This window comes from Capra hircus, chromosome 3 (genome assembly GCF_001704415.2).
Source record: "Capra hircus breed San Clemente chromosome 3, ASM170441v1, whole genome shotgun sequence".
Taxonomy (NCBI): domain Eukaryota; kingdom Metazoa; phylum Chordata; class Mammalia; order Artiodactyla; family Bovidae; genus Capra; species Capra hircus.
The window spans coordinates 91158284-91171977 of NC_030810.1; the positions used below are offsets into that span (position 1 = coordinate 91158284).

Below are 13694 nucleotides of genomic sequence, written 5' to 3' on the forward strand. Positions count from 1 at the left end.
GTCAGCTCTTTGCATCAGGTGGCCAAAGTATTAGAGTTTCAGCTTCAACATCAGTCCTTACAATGATGAATATTCAGGACTGATTTCCCTTAGGATGGACTGGTTGGATCTCCTTGCAGTCCAAGGGACTCAAGAGTCTTCTCCAACACCACAGTTCAAAAGCATCAATTCTTTGGCGCTCAGCTTTCTTTATAGTCCAATTCTCACATCCATACATGACCACTGGAAAAACCATAGTCTTGACTAGATGGACATTTATTGGCAAAGTAATGTCTCTGCTTTTTAATATGCTGTCTAGGTTGGTCATAACTTTCCTTCCAAGGAGTCAGCGTCTTTTAATTTCATGGCTGCAGTCACCATTTGCAGTGATTTTGGAGCTCCCCAAAATAAAGTCTGTCACTGTTTCCACTGTTTCTCCATCTATTTCCCATGAAGTGATGGGACCGGATGCCATGATCTTAGTTTCCTGAATATTGAGCTTTAAGCCAGCTTTTTCACTCTTCTCTTTTACTTTCATCAAGAGACTTTTTAGTTCCTCTTCACTTTCAGCTGTAAGGGTGGTGTCATCTGCATATCTGAGGTTATTGCTATTTCTCCCGGCAGTCTTGATTCCAGCTTGTGCTTCTTCCAGCCCAGCGTTTCTCATGATGTACTCTGCATAGCAGTTAAATAAGCAAGGTGACAATATACAGCCTTGATGTACTCCTTTTCCTATTTGGAACCAGTCTGTTGTTCCATGTCCAGTTCTGACTGTTGCTCCCTGACCTGCATACAGGTTTCTCAAGAGGCAGGTCAGGTGATCTGGTATTCCCATCTCTTTCAGAATTTCCCACAGTTTATTGCGATCCACATAGTCAAAGGCTTTGACATAGTCAAATAGATGTTTTTCTGGAACTCTTGTTGGCAATTTGATCTCTGGTTCCTCTGCCTTTTCTAAAACCAACTTGAACCTCTGGAAGTTCACGGTTCACATATTGCTGAAGCCTGACTTGGAGAATTTTGAGCATTACTTTACTACTGTGTGAGATGGGTGCAATTGTATGGTAGTTTGAGCATTCTTTGGCATTGCCTTTCTTTGGGATTGGATTGGAAACTGACCTTTTCCAGTCCCATGGCCACTGCTGAGTTTTCTAAATTTGCTCTCATATTGAGTGCAGCACATTCGCACATATTGAGTGCAGCACATTCACAATCATCTTTTAGAATTTGAAATAGCTCAGCTGGAATTCCATCACCTCCACTAGCTTTGTTCATAGTGATGCTTTCTAAGGCCCACTTGACTTCACATTCCAGGATGTCTGGCTCTAGGTGAGTGATCACACCATAGTGATTATCTTGATCGTGAAGATCTTTTCTGTACAGTTCTCTTGTGTATTCTTGCCACCTCTTCTTAATATCTTCTGCTTCTGTTAGGTCCATACCATTTCTGTCCTTTATTGAGCCCATCTTTGCATGAAATGTTCCCTTGGTATCTCTAAATTCTAGAAGAGATCTCTAGTCTTCCCCATTTTATTGTTTTCCGCTATTTCTTTGCATTGATCGCTGAGGAAGGCTTTCTTATCTCTCCTTGCTATTCTTTGGAACTCTGCATTCAAATGGGTATATCTTTCTTTTTCTCCTTTGCTTTTTTGCTTCGCTTCTTTTCACAGCTATTTGTAAGGCCTCCTCAGACAGCCATTTTGCTTTCTCGTATTTCTTTTTCTTAGGGATGGGTTGCACCCTGTCTGCTGGTCAATGTCACGAACCTCGATCTATAGTTCATCAGGCACTCTGTCTATCAGATATAGTCCCTTAAATCTATTTCTCACTTCCAGTGTATAATCGTTAGTTTATCCTAGACAAAAAGCAATGCAATTTCATTTGACACTGAAACCACAGTTACACCTAAGCTACAGATGCAGGAAGTTAGACTTTATATAACATCTATTTGGTTTGATGCCTCTGAGATGGGTGGGATGAAACAAGAGTGTTCCTGAAAATGAGCAGAGAATGATTTGTGTTCTTAAGTTATCCCAACTTCAGCTTGCTCTGGGTTCCAGTGAAACAGAGCTTTATGATTTAGGTGGAATTTTTCAATTTACAGGAGTTGGGAAATCTTGTTTAGTATTTGTTCTTTAAGGACGGAATGTATCTTCAAAGAAGAGAGTCACTATGTCCAAAGTACAGTTAATGCCATTTTTCTACTCAAGGCTGCTAGTTTGTTTTTCTTTTTCCTGTGTGTAATCTTTTTTACTGCCTAGTTGTTAGAATGTCAGAGCTGATAAGAACCTAGAAGAGTGAGTAACTTATTATATAGATGAGGTAGATCCAGAATTTCAGTGTCTAGTTTATATTGAGGGATTGAGAAATAATAGAGGCCAGGGGAGAGATGTTATCGTAATGAGAATATTACAGAGAATTTTGATCTGAATTCAAAGTTTAAACCATTCTGTCTTTAGAGGTAAACCTGCTGTAAATGATTTAAAAAAAAAAAGTATATAGCTTCAGTCTTTTTGCTTCCTAGAGTTTACATAAGTCTAACATGTTGAGGCTGTAATGGTAGTGAAAAGTCCTCAGTAGATTGAGCAGCCTTATTTTATTTTTACTGCTTTCGTATTTTTGTATAGTAGAAGTGGCAGAGTTAACTGTTTTGAGTGAGCTTTAGCTCAAAATCCTTAGCTGCTTTTGTTACTTAGAAGCAGAGCAAGACCAAATGGAAAAACTGATTCCAGCCAATCTTCAGGGGTTTTTGTTTTATGGAGTTTGGGGGATGGGATTAGCATTTTTCTTAATTTCCCTGAAATTTTAAGCCTTTGAAGCCTAACAGTTATCATGTGTTATGGCTATCTTTCAAAAAAAGTAAGTTATTGGGTGGTCTGGCCCCTCCCTGTGACCTACCTTTCAGATTTTGAAATGTCTTCCTGGTATAGTGGGAATGGCAAAATCAATCTGCTGCTCTTCAGTTGATGTTTAGGAATGTTCTAAGCCCAGTTTTTATTTTGGCACAAAGCCATTTGCATTCTCCCTGCCAGCTATTTTTGGCACTGTCATGAACTTAGAAATTAATGAGTCTGCTCAGTGAAAGTAAAAATTTTGTTCTTTTTTAATTTTAGAAAGGCTTTTATGTTTCAGGCTTACCCTCTAGTTTATTAATGCTCTCAAATATGACACATGGTTGTATTTAATTGAACTCTGAAATTCCATCAGTAATGTGGGGCTCTAGCCTCCTGCAACAGGAATGTCACTTTTGAAAGTTGTTTTCTTTGGCTAAAAAAGACACAGGGCACATCAAATGGAACAAAACCTGATGGTATTAGTGGTTCTGCCCTTTCTGGTCACATAGTGTAAGTCCCAGCGGGCCGGGAGCTTACACTATTGGAGTCCTCTAATTTACCCTGTTTTCTAGGGGCTGTTTAGAAAATTACTCTAGGAAAGTAATATTCTTATTAAAAGAAATATCTTTATACCCTCCTCACTCAATATTTGTCCCCCTCCCCCTTCTTCCACATACACACAGAGCAACAATAAACACATACTGCTTGAAAGTAAAAATTTGAGACACTTGCAAGGAGACAGCTATGAGATGGGTCCTAATGGAGAGATCTGCTTTTCCATTTAGCTCCTGTTAAATGAAGGATCTGGATCTGGAGTGTCCTTACGGATTCAAATTCTGGTACTTAATAGAAGGAAAGGAAATTATTTGGAGATAATAAAGTGTTTTAAGAGCTCAGTTCTTGGACCCAGACTGCCTGGTGGCCAGCCTTGAGCTCCTTAACCTGTCCGTGTCCAGTTTCTTTATCTTTAAAATAGAAATGATACTTTTAATGTAGAGGCAAAGTGCCATTGATTATAAGATGAAATACTATTTATGTTACTAATAAGAAAGTAAAAACATTACTATTAACTAAAATATATTGTCATTTGCAAGTGTCTCAATTTTAGAGATGTTAAAATGTGAAAAATGTGCATCATGTAATTGAGGGCTCAACAGTGACAGTACTTTGATAAGATTGTTGTAAATAGGATTAAGTAAACCCCATATTTATAAAGAACCTACAACAGTGCATGGTACACGCTTGGCCCTACGTATGTGTCGTTTATTAATATTATCCCCCTCTTGAATCCATTTATCTATTTGTCACAGTTTGGAAAACACCATGTATACCACAATGCCAAATAGATGTATATAGATGGGTATGTATTTGTTGTTATTGCTCAGTCGCTAAGTCATGTCTGACTCTTTGTGACCCCGAGGACTGTAGCATGCCAGGCTTCCCTGTCCTTCACTATCTCTCGGAGTGTTCTCAAATTCATGTCCATTGAGTTGGTGATGATATCTAACCTCTCATCCTTTGCCTCCGTCTTTCCCTTTTGCCTTCAGTATTTCCTGGCATCAGGGTCTTTTTCAGTGAGTTGGCTTTTCATGTCAGGGTATGTATTTAACTTTTGCTTACTTAGAGTAATAGTACAATTTACTCAACTTCAGAGCTAGACTACTAGAATTCAAATTCTAGCTCTGCCATTAATTAATTATATGATTTGGGGTAGATTTCTTAATCTATTTGTGTCTGTTTCCTTCTCTGTAAGTGGGACTTTGCCTTGGATGTATTCATATATATACATACATATATATATATATATATGTAAAGCTCTTAGTTTATGATATTACTGTAGTCTTCTCTTTAAGGTTCCCTAGGGTTGGGTTTCTCACTAGAGTATTAATCAAAATGAATATTTCTGAAAGCACACAGAGGGTTCAGTCTTTTAAAAATGATGATGTAATAATAATAGTCATTATTTTATCTAACAGTTTCATAGTGCTTACTGTGTGCTAGACACTGATCAAGAGCTTTAGTATTTGAGCAACAACATCTTCAGCATTATCATCTTCTTGTTTACTTATTTATTTAAACCTTACCACAGCCCTGTGTAGTAGGTACTCATCTCCATTTTATGAATGAGGAACATGACATACGGAGAAACTAATTGCCTGCAGCTTTCAAGTGATGGAACTAGGGTATGAACCACCATTATTTCTACAGAAGGCATATCTGTCACAAAGAGTATTTATTGGTCAGGCCACTTAATTGATTTTTCTGTAATTGAAAAGGTGCTAAGGATAAAAAGTGCTAAATTTTCAAAATTCAGAAAGCTTTCAAAACTAAATCTTTTTCTAAGTTTGGTGTAAGCTATTATTAGCAAGACCTGACTTGAATCAATGTAAGGCTGTTAAAGGTATTTGTCTGGCTTAGTGTGATTGCTCATATGTTTTGTTGCAGAAATATTAATGTGTTTGATTATGTGATGCTTCCTGAACTCTATAGGGATTATTATGCAGTTTGTAGTTTATACATGGGTAGTACTTTTCTGAAATTCAAGAACCATATCTAGGGCCAAGTTTCAAATTACAGATTTTATACCCAAGATTATATTTAGTGTCATTAAATCAGTATACCTTTACTAATACTAAAACGAATAGTAACAGCACAGTTTCCCAAAATAGTGTGTATCTTTTTTAATCTGCTATTTTTGTTTTTGCTAGAGCCCCTGAAATTATTCTTGGCTTACCATTTTGTGAAGCTATTGATATGTGGTCATTGGGCTGTGTGATAGCAGAGCTGTTCCTGGGATGGCCTCTTTATCCTGGTGCTTCAGAATATGATCAGGTAAGAGTGTTTATTTGGATAGCGATAGGAAGCAAGTAGTTAACTGGTGAAAGATGCTAGAGGAATAGAAGTTACTAGTGAAGTATTTAGATTGCAGGGAAAGAATAATCCAATTAGAAATAATTTTATAAAGAATTAAAGTTTGTCTACCTGCTTTTTAGTCTGGAAGTTATATTTGCAATTCTGTACTTTTAAAAAGGATTTTATTCGTATTACTTTAGATTGCTACTTTTCCAGACCTGTAGTGAGACTTAACTTTAGTTAGCTAATGTGTCTTGTCAGTTAAGGTATGAAAGTAGTGTAAGGATGTGAAGTTGGAATTTTAAAAGCGAACTTTGGCTCATTCAGTGCTATTATTTCCTTTTACACATGACACCCACTAAAGTAATTACTCTCTGCATACTGAAACACATTGGACCCCAGAAGCTGCAATGTGTATTAGGTCGCTGTAACATAGGATTTAGGAGGGAAATCGTAAGAGTTGAAAGGTACTTTAATAAATGATCTATGTTTCAGAATAGACAAGCTTTAGAAGATATGCTATGGCTTCCTAAGAAACTGGTCCTAAAGGGAAAAGTTTTGCCTTGGAAGAAAATTGTGAATTCTCATTTCTTCTTCTTTCAAAAAGCCAGTTCTAACTACTATGCTGTGAGCTCTTTGAGGGCAGAGATTGCTTGATTCTACCAGTGTATCCTCAACTGCTAACATTGTATTTGGGACACAGTAGATACAGGAGGTTTTTGTTTTTGTTTTTGTTTTGAGAAGTGAATGGTTATTTTGAATTTCTAAAAGGAAAAAGAGTAAAATAGTGTGTTCTCTCATTCAACCTAGATCCATTTTAGAGTAGATGTAGCATTTTTCAGTTTCTAACAGTTTGGCTCTTTGGACTTGTCTCTGTGATTGTTTTTGTTCCGTCACTAAGTCCTGTCCTACACTTTGCAGCCCCGTGGACTGTCGCCTGAGTTTCCTCTGTCCTCCACTGTCCCCTCCACTGTTTGCTCAAGTTTATGTCCATTGAGTCGGTGATGCTGTCTAACCATCTCATCCTCTGCCACCTCCTTCTCTTTGCCTTCAGTCTTTCCTGTCATCAGAGTCTGACATAAACAATGAGTTGCTCATTTGATAAGTAACCAGTTAGGTTGAGTTTTGTAATTTTTAATTTTTCAGTCTTTCATCCACCTTATAGCCAGGAGCCACCTTCGTTATTTTAACAACCACAAATAAGTATGAGGGAGATTAAATGATGGAAAGCCACCATTAGTTGGACCAGTTCACTAATTCTCCCCTTTGGGTTTTAAACTCTTTTGAGAATCTGGTGTGAATCTTCTCAGAAAAATATATATACAGTGTCTTATATACAAAGTTAGGGAACTCATGGACCCCCTGATTAAGAAACCTTGCTCTGAGCAATTATAGCCTCCAGAGTGCCATTCCTAGGCAGCTGTTTCGTGGCATCTCTTCAAACTTAGTGAACAGATTATATTGTAATGTTCCCAGGAAGTAGAACCCAGTAAAATTAGATCTAGAAGCTAAGGTACAGTGGGGGGCTCATCATGTAAAGAAATGATCTGGTGGTTTTGGGAATTTTTGCCTGGTGTATAGATTGAAACTATGGGTAGTAGGAGGAAGTTGTTTTTCCCATGCTGAATAATGGATAAATCAGATGTTGTTGTTGTAGAGCAGGATTGGGGATAGTTTATCTTGAGGTATCTTTGCTTATACAAAAAGATTCATGAGGCAGGATCATTATTCCTACAGCTGAGGTTTTTTTAAACAACTTTATTGAGGTATAATTCACATACCATATAATTCAGCCATTTCAAGTGGTCTTTAGTATGTTCACAGGGTTGTGAACCATCACTGCACTCAGTTTGGAACATTTTCAGGACTGTAAAATGAAACCCAGTACTTATTAGCAGTCACTACCCAGTCTGCTAACTGCCCCACCACTGCCACCCTAGGGACTCCTTTCAGTCTCTTTAGAGTTGCCCGTTCTAGTATATTTTATTCAGTATATACAATGTGTGGTGTTTTGTGATGGGCTTCTTGTACTTAGCATGATGTTTTTCATTCATGCTGTTGCATGTATCAGAACTTCATTACTTTTTATGCCTGGTTAGTGTTTCATTGTGTGTATATGTGTCTGTGTACAAATATATTAATATATGTATACCACATTTTTAATGTGTTCATCTGTTGATGGACACTTGGGTTGTTACCACCTTTTGGCTGTCATGAATGATGGTGCTATGGATCAGTTCAGTTCAGTTGCTCAGTTGTGTCCCACTCTTTGTGACACCTTGGACCCTGTGCCTTGCTTCCCTGTCTATCACCAACTCCCAGAGCTTGCTCAAACTCATGTCCATCAAGTCGGTGATGCCATCCAACCAGTCATCTCATCCTCTGTCGTCCCCTTCTCCTGCCTTAAACAAAATGTTTTAAGTCCCTGTTTTCAATTCCTTTGGGTATTAAAGGTGCTTCCCTGGTGGCTCAGCAATAAGTGAAGTCGCTCAGTCGTGTCCGACTCTTTGCAACCCCATGGACTGTAGCCTGCCAGGCTCCTCCGTCCGTGGGATTTTCCAGGCAAGAGTACTGGAGTAGGTTGCTGTTTCCTTCTCCAGGAGATCTTCCCAACCCAGGGATCGAACCCGGGTCTCCCACATTGCAGGCAGACGCTTTACCATCTGAGCCACCAGGGAAGACTGTCATCCCCTTCTCCTGCCTTAAACAAAATGTTTAAGTCCCTGTTTTCAATTCCTTTGGGTGTTAAAGGTGCTTCCCTGGTGGCTCAGCAATAAAGAATCTGCCTATAATGCAGAAGACCCAGGTTCGATCCCTGGAGAAGGGAATGGCAACACGCTCCAGTACTCTTGCCTGGAGAATTCCATGGATAGAGGAGCCTGGTGGGCTACAGTCCACGGGGTTGCAAAGAGTTGGGCACAACTGAGTGACTAACACTTTGACTTTTTTTGGGTGTAGAGCTAAAAGTATTGGTTGGCTAACAAGTTCATTTAAGTTTTTCTGTAACATCTTACAGAACTTTTTGGCCAACCCAATAGAACTGCTGGGTCATATGGTAATGTCATATGGTAATTCTATGTTTAAGTTTTTGAGGAACCAACAAGCTTCTTTCCACAGTGGTTACACCATTTTACATTCCTACCAGCAATGTACAAGAGTTCCAGTTTCCCTACATCTTTCATCATTGCCAAGGCTGGTTATTTTCTTTCTTTTTTTAAAAAATAATAGCTATTCTTATGGGTATGTTGTGATATCTCTTTGGGGTTTTGATTTGTATTTCTCTAATGATTAGTGGTGATGAGCATTGTTTTATGTGCTTATTGGGCATCTGTATATCTTCTTTGGAGAAGCCTATTCAAGTCCACTGCCCATTTTTGAATTTTTGTTGTTATTGAGCTACGGGAGTTCTTTCTGTATTCTTATTATTAATCCCTTATCAAATAAATGATTTCCAAATACTCTACTATTCCATGTGGCTGTCTTTTCACTCAGTTGATAGTGTTTACCCAAAAGTTTTAAATTTTGATGAAGTCAATTTTCCTTTTGTTGCTTATACTTGTGGTATCATATCTAAGAAATCACTGGCAAAACAAATTAAGCTTTTTTCCTATGTTTTCTTCAAATAGTTTTATAGTTTTAGCTCATACATTTAGGTTTTTGAGTCATTTTATTAAGTTTTAAATATTGGGTGAGGAAAGTATCCAGTTTCAATTTTTTGTGTGTGGGTTTTCTGTTATCTCGATACTGTTTTCTAAAAGACATCTTTCTCCAAGAATTGTCTGGGCATTCTTGTCAAAAATCAGTTGACCATAAATAAATGTAATGATTTATTTCTGAATTGTTGGTTCTTTTCCATTGACCTATATCCTATATCTGTCTGTATGCCAGTAGCATGCCATTTTGATTACTATAGTTTGGTAGTCAGCTTTCTTTCCTTCTTTTTGTTTAAATTGAAGTATAGCTGGTTTACAATGTTGTGTTAGTTCCAAGTGTACAGCAGAGTGATTCCTGTGTGTGTGTGTGTACTTTTTTTTCACATTCTTTTCTATTCTAAGTGATTGCAAGATAATAGATATAGTTCCCTATACGGGATATCTGTTAATCCCAAACTCCTAATTCATCCCTCTCATCCCTTTTCCCCTTTGGTAACCATACATTTGTTTTCTGTGTCATTGAGTCTATTTCTGCTTTGTAAATAAGCTCCTATGTGTCATATTTTAGATTCCACATATAAGTGACACCATTTGTATTTGTCTTTCTCTGTCTGGTGGCAGTCAGTTTTTAAAACAGTAATTGTGAGTCCTCAGGTGGTGGTGATTGAGTCGCCAAGTTGTGTCCAACTCTTGCAGTCCCATAGACCGTAGCCTGCCAGGCTCCTCTGTCCATGGGATTTTCCAGGCAAGAATCCTGGAGTGGGTTGCCATTTCCTTTTCCAGGGTATCTTCACGACCCAGGAATTGAACCTGGGTATCCTACATTGCAGGCAGATTCTTTACTGACTGAGCTATGAGTGAGTCCTCTAACTGTTTGTTTTAAGATTGATCTGGCTATTCAGGGTCCCTTGAAATTCAATAGGAATTTTAGGGTGGATTTTTCTGTTTTTGTCCCAAGAAAGTTATTAATTTATTTTTTAAAGGGATTGCTTGAATCTGAAGATAACTTTTGGAAGTATCCCATCTTAACAATACTGGCTTCTGATCCATAAACATGATCAGGTTTATTTAGGTTTTCTTTAGCAGTGTTCTGTAATTTTCAGAGTTCAAGTTTTTTTTACTTCTTTTGTTAAATTTACTTCTAAGTGTTCTTTTTTTGGTGCTATAGTGAATAGAATTATTAATTTTATTTTCAGTTGTTCATTCGTGTCATCTGCAAATAAATTTTCCATTTTATTTTCCAGTCTGGATTCCTTTCTTCTCCTTGCTTAACTGCTTTGCACCGAACCACACTAGTACAGTGTTGAATAGAAATAGCAAGAGCTGGTTTTCTTGTCTTGTTCCTGATTTTAAGGGGAAAGCAGTCTTTCATTGTTAAGTATGATATCAGCTGTGGCGTTTTTGGAAATGCTAAAGTTGAGATTTTACAGCAAATGTTTGTGAATCTTAAAGTCAAATGTGTGTATCCTCTCCAGATATTAGTTAATAGCATCAACTTTGTTGGAAACATTTCAACTGTTTAAAATAACAAATGACAGTAACACTTTCTGTTTACATAAAGGTGGGGCTTTTGTTGCTTTATTTTAAGCTATGTGAAAAGCAGTATCTGTATGATAGTTCCCATTCTACTTTAACAGTTATTACAATTTTTTAATGTTTTAATTTTGTAAGTGCATCATTGTAGAAAAACTAGAAAAGATGCAGTGAGCCAGGAGACAAAATTTCATGCTTTGGTAGTTCTACCCCTCCAGGGTAACCTGTTACATTTTGGTATATTTTATATTTATTTACACATTTAATTGTTAATTTTCTTTATATATTTATTGAGTACCTACTTTGTATCACAGGTGCTCTGATTATGTGGGATACAGCACTGAATAGAACATTATCCTTACCGTCATGGAGCCTGTATATTGGTGATGGGAAATAGACATTAATAATTATACAAATAATTAAGTAGGACAATTGAGATAAATTCTCTGAAGGAAAGTGTCGTTTTGCAGTGTGTGTGTGCATGTGCACACGCATGCATCACCTGACCATCTGTGTCCTAATGCCTCTTGAGTATACTCATTTTTTCCTGCTGCTATTACCCTAGTCCAGTCTGTCTCCATCACTTACATGGGCTACTAGACAACCTCCCTTTATCTACTCTGGCCTCCCTCCAGTCTTTTTTCCAGAGCGATGTTTTTCAGAACACCAATTTGATGATCCCACTCCTTTCCTCTTTTAGTGGTTTCCTGTCACTTAGATTAAAGGGCTAAATTCTTAATATGGCCTGTGAGCCCCTACGTGGGTTGTTCCCCCCCTTCTTCTCTCCCTTTCTAGATTTGCTCTCACACCACTTCTTGCTTTTCTTGCTCTAGACCCACTGGCATTATTTCAGCACTGGTTAAGAGTGTTTCCTTCTAGCACAGGCCCTCATGCGTACTGTTCTCTTAGTTGGGAAAGCTTCTCCACCACTCATTTATTTCATTTAGTCAGTCCCTACTCATTTATTAGCTAAAGTGTCACGTCTTCAAGGACCTTTTCCTCACCAGTCCTCCATCTTGGTCAGGTTCCTTTTGTAGAAGCGTATTTATTTTCTTCAGGATACTTGTTCAGTTTGAATTATACATTCAGTGTCTGTTTCCTTCACTTGACTGCAAGGTCTATGAGAGCAGGAGTCATGTTTGTTTTAAAAATCGTTGTCTGGCTCAATAAGTACTTACTGAAAGAAAGAAAGAATGAATGAATATGCGCTGCATATAGTTATGTTTCAAATATAAACGGATATAGAGGAACTACACACTGTCTGTCAAATCTAACACACCATTGGTTGAGAGACGCACTACTTTTCTGTACCTCTAAGAAAGAATGCTTGCAATTAAACCATGATTTATCGTGGCTGTAAGTTGTTAACACATATCCTAATTGCAAAGATGTTAATGTGAAAAAACATACCTCTTGGAATCAGGGAAGTGTAATTTAAGTGAGGTTATATTTAATTTGTAATCTGCTTTTTCATTTAGGATATTATGAAATATCTTTCTTACAATGTCAGTAAATATACTTCTATCATTTAAAATGTCTGCATAGTATTTAATTGAACAGATTTTGTCCTGGTATTTCACCCTTTGTGTATGCAAAAGAAGTTCACATTTAAAGTGTTCCTATTCACAATTTAAAAAATTTTCTTTCTATTTTGCTAATGCTTTATTGCGGCTTCCAGTTAAGTATGTCCTACAGACTCAGGGTAATATCCTGCTATTGTCTAAAATTGTCTTGTGATAGCTAGCAGGCCAGGTTTGGCCTGTAGACTGACCTCTGCTTTATTCTCTTAAAAAATTGTTGAGGACCCCAAACAGCTCTTTTATATAGCTTATGTCTATAAATATACATTGCGTTAATGATTAAAACTGAAGTTTTTGGGGCGGAGAGATGAGAAACTTGCTTACAAGTTTCTGATTTCATCATTAAATACAGCCATCCTCATACGGAGTACGTGTGCTCGGTCACTCAGTTGTCTGACTCTTTTCTGCCCTGTGGACTGTAGCCCACCAGGCTCCTCTGTCCATGAGATTCTCCAGGGAAGAATAATGGAGTGGGTTGGCATTTTCCTGTTTCAGGGAATCTTCTTGACCCAGGATCGAACCCTTGTTTCTTGTGTCTCCTCTGTTGGCCAATATATTCTCTATCTGTAGCACCAACTGGGAAGCTCCTAGAGGTGTTCAGTTCAGTTCAATTCAGTCACTCAGTCATGTCCGACTCTTTGCTACCCCACGAACCGCAGCATGCCAGGCCTCCCTGTCCATCACCAACTACCGGAGTCCACCCAAACCTATTTCCATTGAGTCGGTGATGCCATCCAACCATCTCATCCTCTGTCATTCCCTTCTTCTCCTGCCCTCAATCTTTCCCAGCATCAGGGTCTTTTCCAATGAGTCAGCTCTTCACATCAGATGGCTAAAGTATTGGAGTGTCAGCTTCAACATCAGTCCTTGCAGTGAACACCCAGGACTGATCTCCTTTAGGGTAGACTGATTGGATCTCCTCACAGTCCAAGGAACTCTCAAGAGTCTTCGCAAACAGTACAGTTCAAAAGCATCAATTTTTCTGTGCTCAGCTTTCTTTATAGTCCAACTCTCACATCCATACATGACCACTGGAAAAACCATAGCCTTGACTAGACAGACCTTTGTTGGCAAAGTAATGCCTCTGCTTTTTAATATGCTGTCTAGGTTGGTCATAACTTTCCTTCCAAGGAGTAAGCGTCTTTTAATTTCATGGCTGCAGTCACCATCTGCAGTGATTTTGGAGCCCAGAAAAATAAAGTCAGCCACTGTTTCCATTGTTTCTCCATCTATTTGCCATGAAGTGATGGGACCAGATGCCA

At 38.1% G+C, this 13694-nt stretch overlaps 1 protein-coding gene across 4 annotated transcripts in view; it reads left to right on the top strand.

Moving 5' to 3' along the window:
* The window catches only part of HIPK1 (homeodomain interacting protein kinase 1), a 56580-nt gene that overhangs the window by 15320 nt on the left and 27566 nt on the right, over positions 1–13694 (top strand). For all 4 annotated transcript variants that reach the window (XM_018045939.1, XM_018045938.1, XM_018045936.1 and 1 more), the window contains exon 3: positions 5522–5645. In XM_018045939.1, the coding sequence (XP_017901428.1) occupies positions 5522–5645 (124 nt within the window). The remainder of the gene's footprint in view (positions 1–5521; positions 5646–13694) is intronic.